The sequence below is a fragment of the Furipterus horrens genome, unplaced genomic scaffold, assembly GCF_987537825.1.
Source record: "Furipterus horrens unplaced genomic scaffold, mFurHor1.1.pri manual_scaffold_1, whole genome shotgun sequence".
NCBI classification, from domain to species: domain Eukaryota; kingdom Metazoa; phylum Chordata; class Mammalia; order Chiroptera; family Furipteridae; genus Furipterus; species Furipterus horrens.
Window position 1 is genome coordinate 53,004,948 of NW_028327171.1, and position 25,692 is coordinate 53,030,639.

At 37.4% G+C, this 25,692-nt stretch overlaps 1 protein-coding gene across 1 annotated transcript in view; it reads right to left on the minus strand.

Annotated features, from left to right (window-relative positions):
* ATP13A4 (ATPase 13A4) overlaps positions 1–25,692 on the minus strand; it is a 124,184-nt gene that overhangs the window by 34,356 nt on the left and 64,136 nt on the right. The window contains exons 8-17 of the mRNA XM_090275416.1: positions 24,274–24,343; positions 15,984–16,118; positions 12,356–12,526; positions 11,411–11,568; positions 10,609–10,797; positions 7,786–7,847; positions 4,103–4,253; positions 2,420–2,506; positions 2,016–2,169; positions 866–977 (exon numbers count right to left, since the gene is read on the minus strand). Coding sequence (XP_090131542.1) covers positions 866–977; positions 2,016–2,169; positions 2,420–2,506; positions 4,103–4,253; positions 7,786–7,847; positions 10,609–10,797; positions 11,411–11,568; positions 12,356–12,526; positions 15,984–16,118; positions 24,274–24,343 — 1,289 coding nt within the window. The remainder of the gene's footprint in view (positions 1–865; positions 978–2,015; positions 2,170–2,419; positions 2,507–4,102; positions 4,254–7,785; positions 7,848–10,608; positions 10,798–11,410; positions 11,569–12,355; positions 12,527–15,983; positions 16,119–24,273; positions 24,344–25,692) is intronic.

A 25,692-nucleotide genomic window follows, 5' to 3' on the forward strand; every position in this document is an offset into this window, starting at 1 on the left:
ATTAAGCTATTACTTTTGTAATACATTGCATTTTTTGCTTTTATTTTTACTCTATAGGATGGCATCCTATTTATTTCTACAAACATGTGCAGATAATATACATATGAATTTTATTTTAGCATATAAAAGGAAGTGATACAAAATAAGAGACTGTTATTGAGTCTGACAGGGTTGAACACAAATATGTTAGACCTCCCAAATTTAAGATCCTAAATAACAAAATAAGCCTTGATTATCTCCACAGCCATGATACCAATCATGGCTGGCACTGAAAACAGTGGAAAATAAAACAACAAATAGAATTGAACTAATAGCTCATTTTAGCTTTGGAGTATCCATATTTTAATCTAATCATATCAAAATTTCTCTACAATGGCCACTCTGAAGCTTTTCTTGTGTTTTCTACAAATATTTCTTAGTTTATGTAAGTCCAAACTATTTTTTTTCATTAAGTTGTGCATTTCTTATCAACAATTTTTTTCAGAAAAATGTTATGTTTTCTAACTTTCAACTCATTCACCAACTATAATTTTAAAAATTAGCTACTTGTATCTGTTTCAAAATGGGGTAATGACCACAATTTTATGCTATGAAACATTGCTCATATACATATATCTGTTTTCACAAAGGTGTACAGCCACATCATATTTTAGAGTGTATACAGCTATTTCTCGGTAAATTCTCCCAGTCTGTGTTCACAACACCTTTGTAACTTAGGCGGAGTAGGGATGATTATATCTGTGTTTACTACGTTCAGAGACATTTCATACACATGAATCCAGCAACCTATGTTGCTGAGTCCATTGGCCAGATGGGTGCATCTTCCACTGAATAATCCCGCTTTATGAAAGTCTTCCCCACTTACCTCATCAAGGCAGAGGTGAGGTGGTCCATTTCCAGCTTTTTGTAGGCCAGTGCTATGACCCGGAAGCCCTGTGTTGTGTAAATCTGAAGTTCACTGACAAAGCTAGTTGGTACTATTCAGAAAATAACACAAGATTAGTAGGCAATATTTACTCAGTTGGCACTGGTGGAGAAAAAAAAAGAAAAAGAACCACCCTTATAAAAAGGTACACAAGTCAGTGGGAATCCACCCTAAATACAACTACATTGTCAGGGTTGACCTCTTGGGATTGAGTGAAGCTGAAATGAGAAGGAAGCATTAAAAAAAGAAAGAGGAGGGGTAAGTGTATAATTCTTTTTCTTTTTTCTCCAGTTTAACCAGCAAACATTTATTGACAGTCTATTATACGCCAGACATTGACTCTGCAAAGATTAAACATCAGGCCCCACTGTCAGGATCCCAATCTAGCTATTGCAGTGTGCTATGCTATGGAAACACTTAGGGACGAATACACCAGGCTGGGATGGAGGGAAAGGGCCTTTTGGCTGAAAAAGCACCATGTGGCCAGACCTTCAGTGGTAATTCAGCTCAGGGAAACACAGAATGGGAGGATAGGAGTGGTGAGGCGTATTTGGGAAGTTAAAAGGGGTCATATCATGAAGGCCTTAAGATCTTAAAAGAGTTTGAGATTTTCCTGGAGTCTATGGGAAGCAACCTAAAGAAAAAAGTGGAAAGTGACAACATAGTTATATTACGTGATGGGAAAACCAGTCTAATGAGAGAATAAAGGGTAGATCAGGGTAGGGTACCTGGGGGCAAGGGCTCAATTCACTAACTATTAAAGTGATCCAATAGAGGGATGATGAGGACCTGAGCTGATGGAGTGACAGGGTCATAGATTAACAATTGCCAAGACAAAGACACTGAGGAAGAGGGACAACTCTAGGAAGAACCTTAAATTCCAGGAAGGGAGCAAATAGTAGTATCATTCACCAAGATGGGAAATATAGGAAGTGAGAAATCTTGATTTTAGTGTTGAGTTTGGGATGTAAATGAGTCATCCTATTGGCAATGATCAACAGGCAATTGGATTCATAGGTCAATTGCTAAGGGGATATATTTAGGCTTGAAACACAAATTAGCCAGCTGTAATACAAGTCTATTCACTTACCTGTTTCAGGTTGGCAAAAGCTGGCCACCTTCTCTGGTGCACCTTTCATGAACGCCAGCAGGTCACCCCCCATCTCTTGGACAACGACAGTCATCCTCTGCAGTGCTGATGAGAATGGGAACTGATGCAGGATTGCAAGTCCTTCCACTGGGACCTGGGTGAGGGATGGGGGACACAGAGGGACTCACCAACATAGCTTCTGCCTACAGGGAATTAACTAGTCCTCCCTCAATCCTTTTTTTTTTTTTTTTTTTTTTTTTTTAGCAAATAAGGGAGATAAAATCTTATTAATTTTTTCATGTGGAATTCAAAGAAGACAATCTGCGACCTTTCACAGACTGTCCCCTTGAGGGACTGTCCCCTTGAGGCTGGGTGTTGCAGGGTGGGTAATCAACAAGGCTTACCTGGCTGGCTGTTTTGCAGGGCTTAACGAGCATGGCATGTGCCTGCACTCCCTTGATGTGAAAATTGTCCCCAGCAATAGCCATTTCCTGTTTCACAAATGGAATATTTTCATTGTTGAGATTTTTTCTTGTTCATCCACTGATACTGTGCTCAATCCCTCCCCTTGAGAAAATCCTCAAGCCACATCAATGTGTTCTCAGTTCTCCTCCCTCGGATAGATGGAGGTGAGCCAGTCTTGTTTCACCACAGAAAAAAAAATAATGCATTGAAAACACTGTGGAACTTGAAGGGCAGACGCTTCTGAATTATTCATGCGATTTACCCTGCTTTCTCTCTTGGAGTGTGCTGTGGAAAGGGCTTAGTCTCTACTTCTGAAGAGCCTGACTTGAAAATAGTGAGCATGACTATCCAGACTTACTGTGTGTGAGGCAAGCATCTGACTGCGTTTCTTTCCCTGGAGTTCACAGCTATTCTTGCTCTTCCCTCTCTGTCTAATTTGGACTGTTGGTCCTCAAGGTGAGGCACAGCAGGGACAGTGATATACACGGTTCATGTTCAGGAAACACTCAGTGATTGTTGCAGTGATGACCCTAAATTATAGTCAAAGGGACTTTTTACCAAAAGATGCCAAAATGCTTTGTAATCATATCATTGAGTTGCTGGAAAAAAGCTCAGAGAGGAAATTATAATCCCTACTTAAAGCTATAGAAACAGTAACCCAGGAAGAATTAAAGGTTGGTAAAGTCATATCGAACTGCTGCAGAACATGTCCTACTAGAGTCAGAAGGGACCTAGGGACTGACTCCTTCAGAGAGACTCACACATGTATCACAGGGGCCCAGAGCTTCACCCGGCTGCTGGGGATAGAACTGGGCTTGTGACTGAATAGGTGGGGATGTGTGTTCCCTAAGCTTGACCTTTATTCCCCATCTCAAAAAGGTCAACTCCAACTGTTTGCTTTTTATGAGGTGCTTCTGAATAAGGTTTCCTTTTAAGAAAAGATTCTAGCTTTTTTGTTTCATCTTAGTGAACACTGTGCGTCTACTCCAACCCCTTCATTTTAAGGTCATGGGAGGGAGTCAAACCCCAATGAGAAAGCTGGCTTCCCAGGATCAAACGATCAGTTAGAGCAGAGACAAAACTAGAATCAGGAGAGCCACATTCCTCTTCCTGAACAGCACCACTTGCTTTTAAATCCATTTTGAAGTCTCAATGAAAGCTCTCATGCTTTCCTTTCTGTTGTTTCCATTCTTAGAAACAAAGTCAATACAATGTTTATAGGAATAAAACTCCTGGTAAAAATGAGTTATCCTAAGCAGAGGGGACAGTGATGTTTTCTAATTCCCATGTTCTAGAAAACTTTGAAACCAGACATTGCTCATACTACAATCTGAAAATTTGAAAGAAAAAAATATATATATATAGATATATAGATATTTACATTAATACGATTGAGCCTATAATATGTGCCAGGAATTTGTTAAGGGCATCATTCCATTTACTCACAATAACCCTGTCATAGAGATACAATGTCCAGAGTAGGAAACCATGTCTCTCACTACTTTATGTACTCATCTGTACTGGAGCCCTCGCATTTTATAAGTACTGAGTATCAGTGGTAAAACCTGTGGTGCTTAGGCATCAGGAAAGCTTCTTAGATTCTCGGCAGACCAGGGCCTTACCCAGGTGGTGGCTTCAAACATCTTGAGGTCCAGAGGGTCTCCCTGGATGGTCTCATCGAGAAGAACGAGGGAGTGGCAGCTGGCCATGGCTGCACACAGTGGACCCCATGGCAACACCCTGCCCGAGGCAAAGCTGTGGACTTCCTGGAAACTAAAGGACAAACAGGAAAGGGCTTCAGTACTATTGCCCCATGCCAAAATGGAGCTTCTGGAAGTAATTTTTTAAAAAGTAATTTAATATGCTTTGTTACATTACATACCCACTTTCCGGTCCCCCCAGATAAATAGTGCTTCATTCAGCCATCATCCTCATGTGAGTTCAGTGAGTATGAGAAAGATCTTTGAGGTTCTTTCAAGCTCTCCTTTCCCTCTTTTCCTTACTCTTTCTCTGACACAGATTTAATTCCAGAAGTACGGAAGGAACTAGAATTCTAAGCTCATCTACTCCCACTTCAACTACTCGACTACGTCATTCCCAATGCTGTTGAGACACAACTGCCTGACTCACGCTATGACTGTACACATGTTACCTCTCTCATTAACCCTTCAGGGCAGGGCTGTGCCTTCTGTATCTCTCCAACATATCTGACATTTAGCCAACATGACATAGTCAACAAATGTATGAGTGAATAAATGAATGAGTTAGTACTGGAAATCTGGAAGACCAGAATAGTAAAGACATAAATCTTAAAAAACAATTTTTAAAGGGACACTGCATTCTCCTCTTCCACGCTGGCATCCACCTTGTAGTGTCCATATTGCAACAATCATTACCATCACTTCCTAGAGAAAGTGGCTTCATCTAAATCCAACGGACATACAACTCAAATGCCACATGCAATGTGCTTTCACACCAATACAGGGTTGACGTCATCGAGTTCAGCCTCTGGCCCAGTAGAGGACTGTCTTCTTCAACATTGTTGTCAGTCCCCTCTTAAATGTTTAGCACAGGAAGATGGTTCAGAGGATCTCATCCCAGGAGAACTTCTGAGGGCAGAAAAGGTTTCCTACATTGAGGCTACATGTGCTTCTTGGAGCTAGTCAGAATTTACTTATTCTCCCTCCTCCACATGTCAGCTTTCATGGACCAGCTCACTTGTACTGTCTCTTATCCTCCCTTTCTCTGGGGTCACACAGGAACCCCTAGCTGCTCCTTTCTAGTTACTTTCTTGAAAAAGTTTTTATTTGTTGTAGTTTGCCTTTAAATGTGATCTTGGGACCAGACTACTATTTCTCATGCTATGGACACTGCATTTATTTAAATACTGCCTTAGGCTGTTCAGCCTTTTGTTCTTGAAAGCATCCACATTACAGTGTTAACTCATAATTCAGCCTCATTTCTTCTTGGCTCCCTCATTCAAGCTTCTCTAAGAGTTCAAAACCTCTCAGCTGATTACTGACTTGGTTGATCATATCTATCATTATATATGAAAGGATTGAGTTTGCTTTAGTGGTTTATAACAGGTCCCTGGTATTTTAGTAAACAAGTAAAAGGAAGACATTACCAGCCATGTGATTAACACAAAAGCTTAAGCTCATACCGAAGAGCAACCACAGAACAGAAAGAAATGAATCTTATTTTTAAGATGGCACACACAGTTCTCAGTATGTAACTCTGCATGTGTAATTCTGAATTCCTGAGATTAGGTGACTGGTTTACACAACAAAGAAATAAAACTCTCTGTAATCCTGTCCTTGCATTTTTATTTGAATACTCGTGATTTATCAAGCTCAGGCAGCCCAGGTAGGGTTCCAATGTTTCTTTAAGTAACTGACACACTGAGCAAAACTCTTTTTAGAAAAGATAATTACTGGAGCTCACTTTTTATAAGAAGATATTTAATAGCCTATAAGTCTGGTGCTAACCTCTTACCTATAATTGAATCTGCTTTCTCTGTCATTTGAATCCAAGTTTCACCATTTCGAAGGAAGGCAAGAATAAAGAGTAATGGGCCTAAATATCATATCAATTATTTTTACTTAGATTTGGCAAGTAACACTTAGAATAAAAAGTTTGATAAATATGTTTGATGTCAATTCACTAAGTAGAATAGCATTCAAAAGATGGAACACACTTAGTTAATTTAGAATGAACAGACATTTAATGTGCATCTATGTGTGCCAGCTATAGTGCTACAGCATTAGAGGCACAAATATAAATAAGAAACATACTGCTCTCAAATGCTCACATATTTTAATAAATACATACACGTTTTGTAGAAGCTGAAACAGAAAAATATTAACAAACAAGGAAGCCAGGTATATATCTAAATCTATCTTCAAGGGAAAATGAAAATAACTTTAGAGAGTTTATACTTATAAAAGGCTAATGTGGTTAGAAGTACCAAGATTAATTTCTTTAACCCAGGAAATAGACTTGTTTATAAATATTTTATATTCATGTTGTAATATGAAAATGTATTAGACACCTGTAATTAAAATATTTTATGGATAAATTGTATACGATCTGCATAATGCAGAAGAACTGCTATGGACCGTTTATGAATAAAATGTTTTGTGGTTTAGTTTGTAATTGAGAAATAGCTTCATTAAAAAAAAGTAAAGTAAATGTCAAATGTTTCCTGTTCAGAACACACTGGAGGTTGTAGTAGAGAGAAAAGCATGCAGAGAAGTAAACCCAGGTGTGGCCACAAGAGGGTGCAAATCCTCACCACTTGGAGCTGAAAGCTGCCAAAACTGAGGAGCCCAGTGGCAGCCAAAAGGTCAAATTCTCAGAACTAGAATACCAAGGAAAATGGGGACACTAGCTCCAACTCCACAGGTGTTCCTCTTACTGAAATTCAGTGTAGGCAAGTGAGTAAGGTGTCCTTCCTCCTAGCACACGTAAAGGCTTCAGTTTGTTCAAGAAATGTGACTTCCCTGAGGGACAGTATCCTGGTATTGTCCAAGTTAGGTGCGTTGAGCCACCTTCAGGCCCCTGACTAATGTGCTGACTGCTAATTATATGTTAACCAGGACTTGAATGCAGTGTCAAAACTTCTCCTTCATCTCCTGGGTTTGTGTGTGGCATGTGGCAGGGCCTAGGATGGGTACAAACATATGCTTTAGCGCAAAGCATTAGTGAAACTATTTAAGAGGTGAAATTACATGAAACGACACTGGCAAACACTGCTCACCAAAGCCAAAGCTAAAGTGTTTCTATTATTAGTTTTCATGAGAAAATACAGAATTCTGGGAAAAGGGAAAGTACAGTGCATTTAGTCCAAGGTACAATGGATGATAACAGGATTCTATGAACAGTAACCTCACAGGTGATCTGATCATAAATTCTTAATTGGGCAGGTCATGGTGGATAGTCACGCCCCAGGCATGTAACTTCTTTAGTCAAAGGTTTATCTTTGCCTTAAGCAAGGCCTGCCCATTGTTTTTGTGCATCTAGGTTAATGTACCTTTGAAATATGCTTTTGAAGTAACCACCCTCAAGACAACACAAAATCATGTGAACTATCCTGTCATCCAATCCCTGCCTTGCTTTCACCCACCTTCATGTAGTCTTCCTATGCTCTCTCCTTAATTTCACGTGCATAAAAGAAACTGCAAAACCGTCGCCCTCCAGAGCATTTGAGATTTTGATTCTGAGCAAGTGTCATCAATTTTGGCTCAAATAAACTCTTGTAAAAATTATCTACAGGTTTAGATTATTTTAGGTCGACAGTACTCACCCATTCTTCTCACAGGGCACGGCTCCCCAGAGATCCAAACCCTCCCTTGTTAAGGTGCCTGTCTAAACAGAAACAAGCACTCAGTTTATTCTGAAGATTGAGCTCCCCATTGTAAAGACTAATAAGGTACACTTTAATAGAAAAATATACACCACAAAATTTTATTGAGATCAGCACATCAAGCAAGAACACAGTAAGGTGGGTATCTAGACTCTTGGGGGAAGCGTTGATGAGTTCATACCAGTTATATGACAAGCGAGTACTTAATCTCTTTGTATTTTAGTGTTCTCAGCAATAAAAGGAAGAAAACCACCATATCTGCCTTACGTATTTCAGGGACTTGTTTTGAGGTTTTAAGGGCAGAGTAAATAAATGGGAAAGTTCTTGGTGAACCTCTAAGAGCTATCATATGGGTGAGTCCCAGTTTTTATAGCAGAAGTGAAAAATCTGTCATCAAAAACAAGTAATGGGAGTAGAATTTTTTATTGTTCTAAAGAAGTGGTTTGTTATTTGATAAATATTTTGTTAAAAGGTGCTTGGTATTTCTCTCTGTTCAGTATAATGTTGAAGAGTTTATCTGGGTGAAAACACCAGCTGTGTGATCTGGGCAAATTATTGAATTTCTCCAAATGTAAGAGCACTTACCTTAACATGGTTATAATCATATATGGTTGTTGTGAAGATTAAATGAGATAATACAGATAAGGAGCTTAAATTAATGTCTGGCATAGAGTAAGAGCTAATAGTAATGATAATTACTCATAATTATTATTTATTTTATATTCAAAATCTTGTCATAATTATCTATCTCTCCCATCCCCCTTCTTCTTCTGAGTCCAAAGACGATATCATCTCATAAACAAAGCATCTTTCCTTATGATGGCAGTTTGATCACAAAAAAATACTGAAATGGGGGAAAGAGCCATGTTAATCTTTTGTTCTTGGTAGTCTAAGGTACATCCAATAGTCCAAGGACAGTCTGTTCTTGATAGTCCAACAATTACATAATACAGCTATGATCTCATTAATTCTCTGCAATAAAAAACCTTCGATGTACTATTTAATGGGTACAGATTTTATGTTTGGGAGGGAGAATAAAGTTCTGGAGATGGGTGGTGATGAATGGTTTCATTACAATTTGAACGCACTTAAAGCCACCGATAAAGGTAAAAACAGTAAAAAAAAAATAAAAAGTAAAAAGATAAAAATAAGAAAAGAAAAAGCAACAACAAAAAATAAAAACCTGCAATGGCTCCCCACTGCCTATAGAGTATGTAAAAATTTCTTAGCCAAACATTCAAGGTCTATAAACAACCTCTCCCATTACTAATCTTCTGCTCTGATCAAAACCACACTCTAGTGCTCTCCTGAGTCTGTGACTTTGCACATATTCACCTGCTTACAAAGCCTTTGTATTGTATATACTTTTAAAATTATCTATATTGTGATGTTTTTTTAAAGTAATTTATTTATTTGTTTGTTTATTTATACAGAGAGGGCAAGGAGAAAGAGAGGGAGAGAAATATCACTATGTGGTTGCCTCTCACTCGCACCCCCAACTGGGGACCTGACATGCAACTTAGTTGTGTGCCCTGACTGGGACTTGAACCAGCAACACTTGGTTCACAGGTCAACGCTCAATACACTGAGCCACAGCAGCCAGAGCCCTGTATTGTGATCTTTTGACATATTAAAAAACTTTTCTAACTAGAGAGAGACTGCCTCTCTGGGGCTGGCAGTTCTTAGAGACAGAAAGGGACTCAGGCAAGAACATGTCTTTGATATGGAAACTGACCAAAGGGTAGCCACACTTCCCAGGAGACAATATTCATTTCTCCTCCTTAATCATCCCAGGGCCAGTTACCAGACAACTAGGAGCCATCTCTGTAACCCAAAGCTCACCAAAATTATTCAAACTAGCCAATCATCAGTTGTTCACCTGGCCTTGTCTTGAGTTTTTTGCAGATATCCCAATAAAGGCCATGGCCTAAGCATTCTCCTCCCTCCTGCTTTGTTACTAGATCAAAACCTGTCACCCCTTCCTGTGGCTCTGCATGGCGAGCTCTGCCTCTTTTTTCTAGGGGACAATAACATTAAACTTCTCTTTCAATGGCACTGACCTTTCCCTGTCATCACTCAGTCACTTTAGAAATTAAGGCCCAGGCACAAAACTTCCCTTTATTTCCATTTTATCCTCTCACAGCTCCTACCCTCACTCCAGTGTATGTATGTACAGACTAGAATACTTTCAGGAGAAAGTAGAATAAGAGACTGGCTGGGAATAACTACCATATATGCAAGGGTAACTTGAAGCAATACATTGCAGATGGGAAAATATAGTAAGGGTTTGATAGGGGGTTTATTGTAACCAAGTCTCACAGTAAGGCTAAATAAAGTCTTCCTTTTTCATGCATGCATTTATTCATTCATTCAGTAAGAATTTATTGAGCACTGACTACACCAGGCAATATTCTTAACATTAGAAATACAGCAGTAATCATAGTATTGTAAAAGGCCTAAATTTTGTTCTCTGAGTGTTTTGACAATAGACAGAATGCTATTTTACTTATTGCATTTCATAGACTATTGGAGCTGGAAGGATCCTGAAAGATTTACTAATGCAGTGCCTACTGTTCCTTCTCTAAACACTAGAATCTGAGAGCTCAAAATAAGTATCTTTCCTAGGTCACACAGTCAACCAGGGATAAAGTGAAGTCAGATACGCACATCCTATGTTTCCTGCCTCACAAGAGTGTAAAGCGCCTGTACATGATGGCAAAGATGATGAAAAGGGGGATGAGAATGAGCCTGAAATACACATACCTTGTCAAAGCAGACAAGATTTAATTGCCCACATACATTGATCCTCTGGGGGCTGATGCAAAAGATACCTCTCTTCTTTAGCCTCTTCTGGGCATAGATAATGCCTGTGGTCAGGGCAGCAGGTAGAGCAGGAGGAACTGCAATTGTGATGACATCGAGGGCTTTCTTCACCACCTCTTCAGGGGGTTCCTGGAAGATAATGTCACCCCTTCACTATTCTGCATAAATTGATCAACAACAGCTTTATGCGTGTGACTTTTTCCCTCTTTTTGCTTACTTCTTTAGGTTAAATTTCTAGAAATAATATGAGCAGGTCAAATGTGGGTTAAAAGGTTTGAACATGATTTGACTCTTAAGACATTTTGTCAAACTGCAACAAAAAGGCTTGCAATGATTTATATGCTACCAGTAGAGAACCAGGTACCAATTTGCCATGCACCCTCACCAACACTGAGTGTTTGGGTTTTAATTAAAATTCTTCACCTTATAGCTACAAAATACTACATTATTGGAACAAATACATTGTCAGGTTTAAAATAGTGTAAGGAAACAGTGTGCAAGAGTAGAAGCATGTTGAAATCTCAATAAACAACAGCTTTTATCCCATTAGATTTCATTGTTATTATGGACCTTGGTGATCAACCGCTTATGTTGGAGAGCTGGGAGTATATAGGCCAGTTTCAGCATTTGCCTTGGTTTCCCAGGTTTGTAAACCATAATCTAGATTAAGGTCAACATGTAGAGTATAAAGTGACATGGGTGAGTATATCTGTGCATTCAGGAAAAGACCAAAGCAGCTTACCCCACTGAGCACGTAGACACACAAAGTATAGATCATTCCAATGGTGGCAGTTGCTACGAGGCACAGGAGGAACCTGATGGCATCCCTGTAGAGCTTAAAATTCATCGGTTTCGGATACAGAATGGATCTCACAAGGTCCCCCTTTGCAGTGTTGAATCCTGAAGAGGTAAACACATGCCACACCTCTTAAGACAACAAATCCACTTCTAGACCTCAACATTGCCATTGTTTTCTCTAGAGACATTTTAAACAGTGTTTAACCCCAATTGCAATTACAGGGTAATTGGGAAAACATCTAAGAGCTAGAGTGGAAATATCTATTTCAGAGCCTATTACTCTGGCCTTCCTTCTATCCACTTTTAATTTCAATGCACCCCAGAGACAGAAAGCCTATACTGGGGGCAGAGCACAGCTTTTAAGGAAACAACTCATGAGAATGCACACACACACACACACTCAAGTCCCTTGAATTTAAACTAAATGGTCTAGTAAGTACTGATAGACTCAACTTCTAATACTTTTCAATGTCAAGTTTTCAGTTTGTAGGCCTACCTAGGAACAACTTGGGATTTGAGGTTATAAGACCTGAGTTTCAGGTCCTTCTCTGTCAGTCACTGGCTGTATGATTTGTTCAAGTTCACTTGAATTGTGTGGGCCCCAGACTACTCACGTAGAAAGGAGGGACAGAAAGCACTTTTGTTCTGCAAATATGATATGTGTAAATAGTTTATAAACTACAAAACATATAAATAGTAATTACTGTCATCAGTATTATTATTTTCAAAAGGCATATGCCATAGTTCAATTCACATTTAAAATATAGAGATTTAATATATTTGGTTTGTTATCTAAATACCACTTCTTACCTAATACATTAAGATACTAGATAAACTGAATGAAAACTTTTTATTACAATAACAAAGTGAAGAAAGAGAGCCAACTAACCAGTCTGCAAGACCACTGCTCTCGCGGTCCCGGAGCAACCTCCCTTGGCCTGGATAACCTCAGTTCCACAGAAGAGGACATGCCGTTTATAATCTGCTTCACTCTGTGTTTTCCAGGGCACAGAGCCATCCATCATGGGTAATGGAGTCTTAGTGACCGGAATACTTTCTCCTATAGAAAACAAGCAACACGTTTTATGAGGCAAGATGCCTTTGCTTATTTAAATTGTGCATACACTCCCTCATCCTATAGTAGACATTTGTTGTACGTCTGTCATGTAGTAGGAACAACTCTAGAGACTGGGAATACAAGAAGAAACACAGTGCTTGTTTTTGAGAAGTCTGTGGTCCAGAGAGGGACACAGACATGTAAACAAATAAATACACTTTATAAATACTATGAGTATTGTGAAATCCAATATGGATGCTGTAATAGGCTGGAAATAACCATGTAGGGGATAGCAAACTGTGCAGTCTAGGATGTGAGGTGTTGGGAATAAAAGGTCCATGAGAGCTATGTAGGAGCCAAAGCCTGAAGGGCCCTAAGTGCACATTTTTTGAAGTTTAAGTGTTTTTCCATAGACACTGTGGGGAGATGGTTAACTGTTTTATTTAGGAGATTATATCATATTAATGTATAAGAGAGTACACTCTGTCTGCTGCACAGGAAATTAATTAAAGTCTAGTGATGCTGGAGGCTGGACACTGAGTTGGAAAATGATCACAAGAACCCCCCTGGAGAAGATGAGACTTGAAACATGGTAGTTGGCAGTGGGAGTGGAAAGGAAGCACTGGATTTGAGAAATAAGGAAGTAAGAAGCCACAAACCTTAGGGAGGATTTTTATGTTGGCAGGTTAGAAGGACGGAAAAATTTAGAGTGGCTTCCTGGTTTCTGACTGGGAGGATGAGCAGAGGGCGCCATTAATTATTAACATAGGGGTTATAGGAGGAAGGGTGAATTGCCTTTTGATCACTGTGAGTTGGAGATGCTTGTGGAATGACCATATTGAGGTGCCTTGTAGCTGACTAGAAATTTATTTGGGTCTGGAAGTCAGCGGAGAGGTTTGACCAGAGATATTTGGTCAGAGTTTTCATTGCATAGTGAATGCAATGAAAAGATTACTTGAGAACTGAGTGTAGAATGAAAAGAGCAAAGGACCAGGATATAGCAGCAAAAATAAAACAAATGGAGGAAGAGAAACAGCACAGGAAGCTGAACAGTGTAGTTGGTGGTAGAACTTGGAGAGACACCATTGTCTTGGAAAGTTAGGGAGAAGAAAGTTTTCAGAAGGGAGAGATTATGAGAATAGTCACAAGCAGCAGAGAGATCAATAAAATGAGAAATCTAAAGAATCCATTGGATTTAGCAATTGAGGCATTATTGATTTTTGCCAATGCTGGGGGAGGGGTGGCTCACAGTGGGTTGAAGTGCAAATACAGGTGGTAAATGAAGTTGTGAAATAGCAATGACCTCTGATGAACTAAGTTTGTAAAGCCTTCCACTGGTTTTTGCAGAGTAAGCATATAGAGTCAGACACATGTTTGTGGGAGACAGGCAGGCGTGGTTTGAAAGACTGTGACATCCGCTGTGTGGAGACACGCCCAAAAATGGGAACTTGGGACTTAACCAGCAGGTTTTTTATCTTTCATGCTTCCTCTGAATCCCACTCTCAGGGGAATTTAAAGATAGAATAGAAATTACAAAGTGACTTTTAAGAAAAAGAGAACCTGCTCTGTTTTTCTCTGTATAGCCTCAAATCCTTGTCAGTAGAATGTGAAAAACAGAACGATGAAGTAAGAGGAAATGTTTTTGACCTTGTGTAAAATACCTGGACATTTCAACTCTGTATTGATCTGCATTTCCCTTTCACTCCCTACCATTTGGGGAACGGTTGCATGTTTTCCTTATGCATTTTCACGTGTGGAAAGTAGATAAAAAACCCTGGCTAATAAAGAAACAGAGGCAGTTTTTCTCAGAGAAAACCCCCTCCCTTCCTTCCTCGGATGGAGAGTGTCTGAGTAGTTTCTTCATCCATTCTAAGGCACCCAGAGTCTCTTACACATGTTCCAGTCTCTAAGGCCACTTTCATTAGGAAAATGGTACTTAGCATTGAAAAAGTCTGAGCACTAAGGGGTGTTTATAAATCTATGAATTCCTTAAAGAAAGGAACCATCCCTAGCTGGTGTGGCTCAGTGGATTGAGCACCAGCCTGCAAACCAAAGGGCCACTGCTTCAATTCCCAGTTGGGACACATGCCTGGGTTGTGGGCCAGGTCCCTGGTTGGGGGCATGCAAGAGGCAACCACACATTGATGTTTCTCTCCCTCTCTTTCTCCCTCCCTTGCCCTCTCTCAAGAAAGAAAGAAAGAAGAAAGAAAGAAAGAAAGAAAGAAAGAAAGAAAGAAAGAAAGAAAGAAAGAAAGAAAGAAAGAAAGAAAGAAAGAAGGAAGGAAGGAAGGAAGGAAGGAAAGAAGGAAAGAAAGAAAGAAAGAAAGAAAGAAAGAAAGAAAGAAAGAAAGAAAAGAAAGAAAGGAAGAAAGGAAGAAAGAAAGGAAGAAAGGAAGAAAGGAAGAGAAAGGAAAGGGAACCAGACCAGCCATGTTTTCTTTGTTTTTTGTTTTGTTTTGTTTTGGTGAGTTAACATACAAGAGAGGTGTGTGTTTGTTTCAATTTCATACCTTTCTGGTCTGCCCAAGAGAAATGGATTTCACCTGGACTTTAATGGAAATCACGGTGTGTCACTATGTATTTGCAACCTCCTATTTCATCTCGGGAAGACTTTATGATTCTTCTTTATCTTACAGAAATATTGGCACACCATCTCCTAATAAATGCATATGTGAGTGAGAACTCAAAGCACTGTGACCTTGAGCAAGTTACTTCTCCTCTCTGTACCTTGGTTTTTATAACAATGAGAGTCAATGATGTCGAAGGATGCTCCCAGCTCCAGTATGCTATCAAAAATGAAATACATCCCAGTCAGGTCACATGACTAGGTTGCACGTCAGATCCCCAGTTGGGGGCGCAAGTGAGAGGCAACCACACAGTGATGTTTCTCTCCCTCTCTTTCTCCATTCCCCTCTTTCTAAAACTAAATAAATAAATTAATTAACTAACTAACAAACAAATAAATAAAAGTTTTTTAATGAAATACAATAAGTCCAAAATCCTCGGGTTTGCCAAATCCTGCATCATAAACCTTTTCCACATTTTCAAGCCAAGCTGGGAAGAACTCAAACTTAGCTCTGGTTTTCAGGATGTTCTTAATTTTTTTAAACCCTCCAAGTTTATCTGAAGACAAATTTTATATAAAAATAGTAAGTACAAAAGCTATAGATAATTCTAAAACATCGAATGATATCTACAATCTTTTAAAGTAAAATGGCAGGGTTATAACAACTCTTTGTTAATGAAGGAAATGCTAAAAACTCAAACGTGACCACTATATCAAACTTAGTACACAAGTAGCAGCTTTGAATTGAACTCTCAGATACTCAGGGAAGAACTATTAATGAGAATTGTGGAAATAGGAAGAGCCCACAGCAGCCCTACACTTTGCCACTGTTGTTCAAGTAGAGATGGAGCCTGGGAGATCTGGGGAAGCTGAAAAAATGAGATAGAACCACACCTGTCAGCATGCCTTCATTTACCACACAGCTGCCATCAATCAGAATGGCATCACATGGCATTTGCACTTTGTTCCCTGTCAAAATTAATAGATCTCCAGGGACCAGGAGTCGTGATTCCAGCTCTTCGACTCCAGCTGTAAGTGTGAGAAGATAGATTCAAGTCAGTTTCTTTTCCTACAAAAACACAGTCCAATATCTACCTAAATTAGAAATCAGTAAAAAAGCAAACAGGCATTTTTTTAAAAAGGGGGTTATTTTTCAACACTGGTTCAAAATCCAGAAACAATAAGAAGAAAAAAAAATCAATTCAATTACACGAAACAAAAAAACTTTGTATGGCAAAAAAAAAAAAAAAAAAGTAAAGAAAAAGCTAATAACAAATTCAGAAAACATGTTTGAAACTTAAATTATAGACAAAAGATTAATATTCCTAATATATAGACTTCCTAAAAAAATAAGATGTGTAGAAAGTGATTGTACAGCAAAATTGATAGAGATGTTAACAGAGAGTTCACACACACATACAAATTGCAAGTGGCATGTTAACCATTTGACAAGATAATCATTCTTACTCATAATAAGGTAAACAAAAATTTCTTCTTTCTTTCCTTCCAGCTTTCCTACCTTCCTTTACGTCTTTTCTTCCTTATTTAGTCCCAAAGCCATAAGGGCTTAAGCAAAATAGCCATACAAGAGGCTGGGTGAGGTGGAAAAGGGGGTGACATCCTGCTCTGGGTGTTGGAACCTAAGAACAATGGCCAGGAGCAGGGTGTCAGAGCCCAAGGAGGGAGAAGAGGGCCAAATCTGGCAGTGGCCTGGTGTCAGATGTGGGAGTCCTAGCATGGGAGTGGGGGAGGGGAGCATCAGCAGTGATGGATGTAGCTTTACATCCAGGTGAGACTGACATAATAATTAGATATAAAGAAGCTAGTGGGATTCTTCCAGCCAAGATGGAGGCATAGACAGACATGCTGCATCTCCCTCCACAACTAAGAAGGAATACAATGACCTCAAAACTAGAAACAACCAGAAGTTCCAGAATATCAAGCTGCATGGAAGTCCAACAAACAAGATATAAAGAAAAAATACTCATTCAGACAGGTAGGAGGGGCGGAGCCAGGGCAAAGAGGACGTAGTGTGGTGGTGGCAGCAGCAGCAGTAGCAGCAGCTTCATGCCAGCAGAAAGCACAGTTACATGTTTTAAAAAGTCAGAAGGGACACCTGGGGAGCATTCCCAGTTCATTAGACTATGCAGCTCACGGTCCCAGCACTGGGAAGAATCAAGCCTCATTCCTTCTGACTGTGCAAACCAGTGCGGGTTGAGGTGGAAGCAGAAACTGCCAGTCTCTCAGCAGACTCCACTTGTTTAAAGGGCCCCCATGGTCCTAGAACATCCACAGACCCACCTACTCTAGGAACAACAGCCAGGGCAACAGCTAGAGAGGAAGTAGTCCCATACATAAGTGGGTGAAGTGCCTGGAAAATGGGCAAGTGCTGGGAAAATGTCATTGTTCCCTCTCAGACCCCTCTGCCACATACAGCACCACAATGTGGTGAAACAGGTCACCCTGTACTGATGAATCCCTAAGGCTCAGCCCCTTACAACATAACAGGAGCGACAGCTCTACCTAAAACACAGAGGCAAACAAACACAGGAGCCTGTCAAGATGAGGAGACAGAGAAGTATGACCCAAAAGGGGGAACGGGGGAACGGGTCAAGGTTCCAGTGGGAGAACTAAGTGATGAGCAGATAGCCAACCTAACAGATGCAGAATTCCAAAGGCTGGTGATAAAGATGCTCACAGGCTTGACAGATATGCTAAAGTATGGGAAATGTATAAGGGGGGAAGTGAAGGCTGTGCTAAGTGAAACAAAGAGAAGTTCACACAAAACCAATGGTGAAGGGAAGAAAACCAGGGTTCAAATCAATGATTTGGAACATAAGGAAGAAAAAAACAGTCAACCAGTACAGAATGAGGAAACAAGAATTGAAAAAAATGAGGGGAGGCTTAGGAACCTCTGGGCAACTTTAAACTGGCCAACATCCAAATCATAGGGGTGCCAGAAGGAGAAGAGGAAGAGCAAGAAATTGAAAACTTATGTGAGAAATTAATAAAAGAAAACACTCCAAATTTGGTGAAGGAAATAGACATACAAGTCCAGGAAGCACAGAGACTCCCAAACAAGCTAGACCCAAAAAGGACCACACCAAAACACATCATAATTAAAATGCCAAAGGTGAAAGATAAAGAGGCAATCCTAAAAGCATCGAGAGAAAAGCAGAGAGTTACCTACAAGTGCCTATAAGACTATCAGCTGATTTCTCAAAAGGAACTTTGCAGGCAAGAAGGGACTGGCTTTTCATCAAGGTGGATAGATTACTCTATCCAGCAAAGCTATCATTTAAAATGGAAGGGCAGATGAAGTGCTTCCCAGACAAGGGAGTTCATCATCACCAGGCCATTATTATATAAATTGTCAAAAAAACTTACTTAAGAAAAAGAAGATAAAAATTATGAACACTAAAATGACAACAAACTCACAACTATCAACAACTGAATCTAAAAAATAAAAACAAAATCTAACTAAGCAAACCAGAATAGGAACAGCATCATAGGTATAGGGATCATTTGGAGGGTTATCAGCTGTGAGGGGAAGAGGGAGAATTGGGGAAATGGTGTAGGGATTAAGAAGCATATAATTGGTTGGTACAAAATAGACAGGGGAAAGTTAAGAATAATATAGGAAAGGGTGAAGCCAAAGAACTTATGTGCATGACATATGGACATGAACTAAGGGGGGTGGGATTGCTAGAAGGAAGGGGGGTTACTGGGCAGAGGGGAGCAAAGGGAGGAAAAATTGGAACTACTGTAACAACATAATAAAGTATACTTAAAAATATATAAAACAGGAGCTGAATAGAAGCAAAAATTAAAGGGTGAGAAACAAAAAAAAAAATAAAGAAGCTAGTGGGAGTCGAGTTTCTCACTGAAGAAAGAAAGTTACAAATATAGGTAAATATAAAACTTGAATGAATTCCATGGTCTTCATAGAAATAAAGACAATAGTATAAACTGATGGTTTTCAATAGACAGAGAAGTAATGTAGATGTAAATGGCAATCCGTTGATGTAGAAGGAACAATATCAACTGTCAAAGCAATAATTAATCTGGCCAAAAAACATCAATGGATACTAAAACTAGTGGGTAAAATTTTGATGAGGATAAAATCACTACTAATTACAAAGAGTAAATTTACAATAGAAAAACCTGGCAGACACCATTTATTTAAGTAATCCAAGTTAATATCACCAGCAATAGAACAAATTTAAATTATGTACCACATGAGAGGAAGCAGTGAGAACTCAGTATTACTTTGGTGATACTCTAGTTAAAAAATGCATAACCTGACTTTAACTATGAGGGAACATCAAACAAAACTAAATTGCGGGACATTCTATGAAATAACCAAAAAGCCAAGGTCATAAAAGTCATGTAAAAAAATGAAGAAAATTAAAGAGACATTGCAAACAACACTGTTGTATAGTCCTGAGTCCTTTCCTATTAAAAACATGATAGAGAATTGGTGCAATTTGAATAGGCCTGAGCATTTGTTCATATTAATATATTAATATTCATTTCATGTTAATGTTTGTGCTATCAGTTACATAGAATGTCCTTGTCTTTAAGAAACATACACAAAAGAATGGGGCGTTTGGGAGCCACATGTCAGCAACTTATTCTCAAATAGCTAAAAAAAAAAGTGATTTGAACTAGTCTTGTAACAACTCCATAAGTTAAAAAAAAGGAAAAGAAAAGAAAGAAAAATATACAGGAGATAATATTGCTCACCTATCTGATTAGAAAAATCTAAAAGTTTGCCAGCATGTTCTGTTAGCAAGACTGTGAGAAGACAGGCACTTTCACCCATTTCTGGTGCAAATGAAAACTGGTATGAAGTCTAAGGGAAGAAATTTGGCAATATCTATCTTTTATTTTTTATCTTTATTATTATTTTTTATTGTTGACACTATTAGAGATGTTCCCATTCTCCCCCCTTTGCTTGCCTCCACCCACCTCACCCCCTTTCCCTCTGGCCATCAGGACACTGTTCTCTGTATCCCTAAATTATGCATATATGTTTTTTGGCTAATCCCTTCACCTTCTTTCATCCAGTCCCCCAACCCCACCCCTCTGACAACTGTCAGTCTGTTTCAAAATGCCAATGCATTTATTCTGTAACTCAGCAATTTTACATCTCAAAATCTATACCAAAGATAGACTGGCAAAGTTATCAAAGGACAAAAAAAAAAAAAGCATAAATAGATATGCACAAAGCTTTTTTTTATCACAGCACTATTTGTAACAGTAACAAATTTTTAAAAAAACCTTCAATAGAGACTTGATTGAGTAAACAATTCCCCCACATAAAACAGTGCTATGCAGATATGAAGAATATCTACATATCCTTCTATGAAAGGGTATCTAAGAAACATAGTTAAGTATGTAAAACATACACACCAGGGACTAAAGTTAAATGTGTTTGTTATATTCCTGTTACCTAAAAAGCAGCAAAATAAATATATGTCCTGTTTTGTAAATATAGCTATAAATATATATAACTTGTTTGTATTTTTTAAGTGCAAAAATAAACCAAAAACAAACAAAAATGATAACTATAGAGAGAATGAGTAAGTACATAAGGTAGAGAGAAAAGGAATAGAGACTAGAATCACCTGAATGTCTTCTGCTTACAGATTTAACTTTCAAACCATGTATATATTTTATATGATATCTACACAAACTAATGCAAAAATAAATTTGGAAAGCTAACACTAAAAGTCTAAAGCAAAGTGAATGAGATGAACCTATCATGTTGTTGGTATAATCATACACAAAAGAAATATTCTGAGTGTTTAAAATATATTTTTTAACTCAAGTCTCCCTTGTTTTTATTTATTTATTAAAATATGATTTTTAAAAGTATACTTTCACTGTGCATTCTTAATGGTATACCACAAATGGGGAAAAAGAAGAACTTTGAAAAAGTCTTAAATTACTTTTAGGAATCATACTATTGCTAGGTGTGTTGGTTTGTTATTCTAAAATTATTGTGCATAATGGGATAAAGCAAATGAGCAATATGTTGCTGTCATTGAGAACTGATAATTTGGGTAGGCAGAAAGGAAAGATAGAAATACAATTTTAAAGGTAAGTAAAAAACCAATAGTTATAAATTTGAATTGGGAATGTCAGTGTAAACTCATAATGTATTTTACCTTTAAAATATTATTTCATAAGGCCTAGAAAGAATTAACAACACCATGGAAATGAGCACTCCCAATTCTCTGATTAAGATCTCTAAGTACCATACCTAAGAGCTCCTTGGAAAAATGGGTGTGTCTCAATTTAGAGCAGAAATTGTGCAAGATGAGTCTGGAATACCTTGTTATATGCACACACACATACATGCTTTTGACTCAATTGATAAATTTTAAACACAGATGATTTCTTAAATTATGAGGGGCTTATTTTTGATGTGATAAAGGAATTGAAAAGGAGTCTTTATATTTTAGGTATATACTAAAATGTTTTTGAGTAAAATGATACAGCAACTGGAATAGTTCAAAATAATTTAAGGTGAAGGAGAAAGTACAATAGATAAAAAAGGACTCAATGAATATATAATCTTTGAATCGGGGTGATAGGTATACGGGGTTTCATTATCATAGTCTGTTCATTGTTTATATGTTCAAAATATTTTATCACAAAAAATTAAGACAAGAAAATGCCCAGGACATTTTTAAAAGGTTAAGGTTCACTTCCAGCCAATATATGACCAAAAAAAGACCAGATTTATCTTCCCACCTAAAACAACCAAAAACCATACAAAATACATGAAACAATGTTTTTTAGACACTAACATAAGCAAGCAAGCAAGCAAGAAAGAAAGAAAGCAAGCAAGCAAGCAAGAAAGAAAGAAAGAAAGAAAGAAAGAAAGAAAGAAAGAAAGAAAAAGAAAGGAAGGAAGGAAGGAAGGAAGGAAGGAAGGAAGGAAGGAAGGAAGGAAGGAAAGAAAGAAAGAAGGAAGGAAATAGAGAAAGAAAGAGAGAAAGAGAGAAAGAAAGAAAGAAAGAAAGAAAAGGAAAGAAAAAAAAGAAAGAAATGGGAAATAAATAAAGGTGCCTTATAATTGCTTTATTTACTGCCTTTAGAAAATTTCAGGCCATAATAGAGGGAGGAGGATCCCATGTTATGTTCATGGATACCCTGAGTTCAGTACAGAGGTAAGAGTCTATGGACATTAAGGTGACTTGAGTTCGCAGCACATATTACAGAGAAGACAACTGCCCAGAGGGAGAGCCACAAAGACTTGCAGAGAATCCCCATTTACTATTCAGCAAAGTAGTAATCAATGCATGCATATAAGGAAACTATTAGTAAATGAACAATTGGACATTTACATCTAGAAATACCATTCACAACAGCATCAAAATATATAATACTTAAGAAGAAATCTGAGAATGTGAAAGACCCATACACTGAAACTTGCAAAAAAACTAAGAGAAATCATGGAAGACCTAACTAAATAGAGAGATGCACCATGTCTGTGGATCACAAGACCTAAATTTGTTAATATGTTGATTTTCCATAAATTGAGCTCTAGATTCAACACATGTTTTTTTGTTTTGTTTTTTGTTTGTTTGTTTGTTTTTGGTAGAAATTGATAGGTTGATTCTAAAAGTCATGTGGAAATGCAAAGGGCCCAATATTGCCAAAACAACTCTGATAAAGAATGACAAAACTAGAGGACTAACATTATTCTATTTCAAGTCATCATAAAGCCACATTGCGAAGAATTGGTAAATAGGTCAGAATAGACAGAATGAGGCCAGAAGTAGATCCACCCATGTATAGGCAACTGATTTTTTACAAAGCTGCAAAGGCAACTCAATGGAGAAAGAATAGCCTTTTCAACAAATTATATTGGAATATTTGGATATCTTTTTGTAAAAAATGAGCATCAGTTTTTTTAAAAACTCAAAATGCAATATAAACCTAGATGTAAAACCTAAACCTATAAAACTTTTAGATGGCAACAGAAGAAATCTTGATGACCTTGGATTAGACAAAGATATCTTAGAGATGCCACGGGAATCATGATACACACACACACACACACACACACACACACACACACAAAACATTGAGGAGAATGAAAAGAGAAGTTATAGACTGGAAAAGCATATCTGCAATTTATATCTGATAAAGGACTAGCATCCAAGTTATAGTAAGAAAATAATCTAATAAGCAATAGATTTGAATAGACACTTCACCAAAGAAGATATAGAAGTAACAAATAAGCACTTGTAAAGATGTTCAATACCATTAGTCCTTAGGAAAATGCAATGTAAAACAACGAGATTTAATCAAATGCCTGTCAAAATGGCTAAGATTAAAAAGCCTGACATATCAAGTGTTGACAAAAATGCAGAGCAACTGGAACACTTAATCATTGCTGGTGGGAATGTAAAATGGCACAACCACTTTGGAAAACATTTGGCGTTTTCTTCAAAAGTTAAACATTTTTCTATCACATGATTAACTATTATATAATTAGGTATTTTCCCATGAGAAATGAAAGTGTATGTCCATACAAAGACTTGAACCCAAATGTTCATGATGGCATCATTTAAAATAGTCAAAACCTGGAGACAACCCATATTTCCATCAACAGGTGAATGGATGAACAAAGCCATACAATGGGATTCTACTCAGGAATAAAACAAAATGAACTATTGATATACTTTAAAAATGGATAAATTTCAAAATATTTATAAATGTTGATCCCAATAAAATTAACTCAAAATATATTATGAAAGACAAAAAATTCATACTGTATAATACCATTCCTATAAAATTCTAAACATGCAAATCTGTTGCCTAAAGATGGCGATAAGGAAAGGTTGAAAGGGAAGATTACAAACAGAAACAAGGCAACTTTAAAGAGTAATAGGTAGCCACTATCTTTATCTTGGTGATAACTTCATGGGTGTGTGTGTCAAAACTGTCAAATTGTATGTTTTAAATATGTTCAGTTTGTAGTGTGTCAATTTTACCTCAATAAAATTGGTTTGTTTAAGACGAAAAGACCTCCAGTTTATTATCTCTTTAAGTAAATGCACAGGAAGAGATGAAAAGAGAATAGTAGGAACCATTTGAAATACACATTTAAATCCTTTTCTGATTCTATAAAAACAACACATAGATCTAAAATAATGGGACTTACCTTTTCTCACACATACAGGGACTGTAATGCTATTATGTGACTCAACTAGGCGGTGGAGTTTTACAGATTGCTGAAAAGGAAGGAAAATAGAAAGAGGCTTATTTATTTGAGGATTGGCCCCAGGTATTATTCTTTAAAGATGGAGCACTATCTTGTTACCAACTGAATGTACTAGCTAAAACCAAGGCTGAGTAGCTTATTACTCAATTATAAAAGCATTCAACTTGCGCTCTTCACCCAGCAAATAAGTAGAAAGGAATTTCCCACCATGTTCTTCTCCTCAAAAGAGTTTTTGATATCCATAAATTTGCATTTTATTTTTTAAGTAGATAAATAATATCAAGAACTTTGATCATTTAGATATATGTTTATACTACATATCTTCAAGAACTAAGAATTATTTCAGTTTGGGGACATCCTGCATTAGAGTTCTTCATCTATAACTTTATAAAAAGTTTGATGGTTTCTACTATTTGCTTGTAGCATTTACTGTTCTAATATATGAAATACAGGAGACATTGAGAGTGAATCCATAAGAGGAAACGAAAGAAAAATATAATAAAATTATGTTTGATTTCACATTTATTAAGCAACTTTGTGTGGAAGACCTTTTACCTGGTTCTGGGGGATTTAAAGGTTCCCATTATTCACTGTGTTTTTTTATTCTAATTTTGTCATTTAAGACACTCATTAAATCTCTTAGCTTTAAATCACTTACAAATTGATTAATATGTCCTAATAATGATTAACAGAATAGGTAATGTTAAAGACACAGTATTGTGTTTTAACTCATTATTTTATTCATTTATACAGTCACTCAACATTTATTAAACAAACTTTATGTGCCTGGGACTATGCTAACAGTTGGGGGTAGTATGAAAGGTCAACCAAAAAAAATTTGGTTCATTTCATCAAGGAGTTTACAACATACTGGGAGAAATACATTTACTCAAATAAGCATATATGTAAATGTATCATTACAATCAATAATAAGAAGGAAAAAAACCATAAGGTGCTTTTGGAGAATATATAGCAAATGGAAGTAGTAAAAATCTTTCCTGAAGGAGTGACACTGAATGAAATAGGTTGTGGGATCTTAGTCTGGAATTCAAAAAAGGTATTTGAATTTGAGACATATATAAATTTGAAAGTCATTAGCATATACCTTTAGAAGTCATTGGTATATGCAGCTGTAAAAATAATGAAGAGTCTCTCAATGTATTCATATGAAAAGACCCTCAAGACATATTAATAATAATAATAATGCCAGGTAGAAAATAATATAATTATACTACCTTTAGATAAGAAACAATGAAAAACATTATATATTTATACTTGCTTGAATTGCCTAAAAAAATTTTTGGAAGAATTCACAAGAAACTAATAAAAGTGATTGAATAAGTGGAAGGGAGAAAGGAA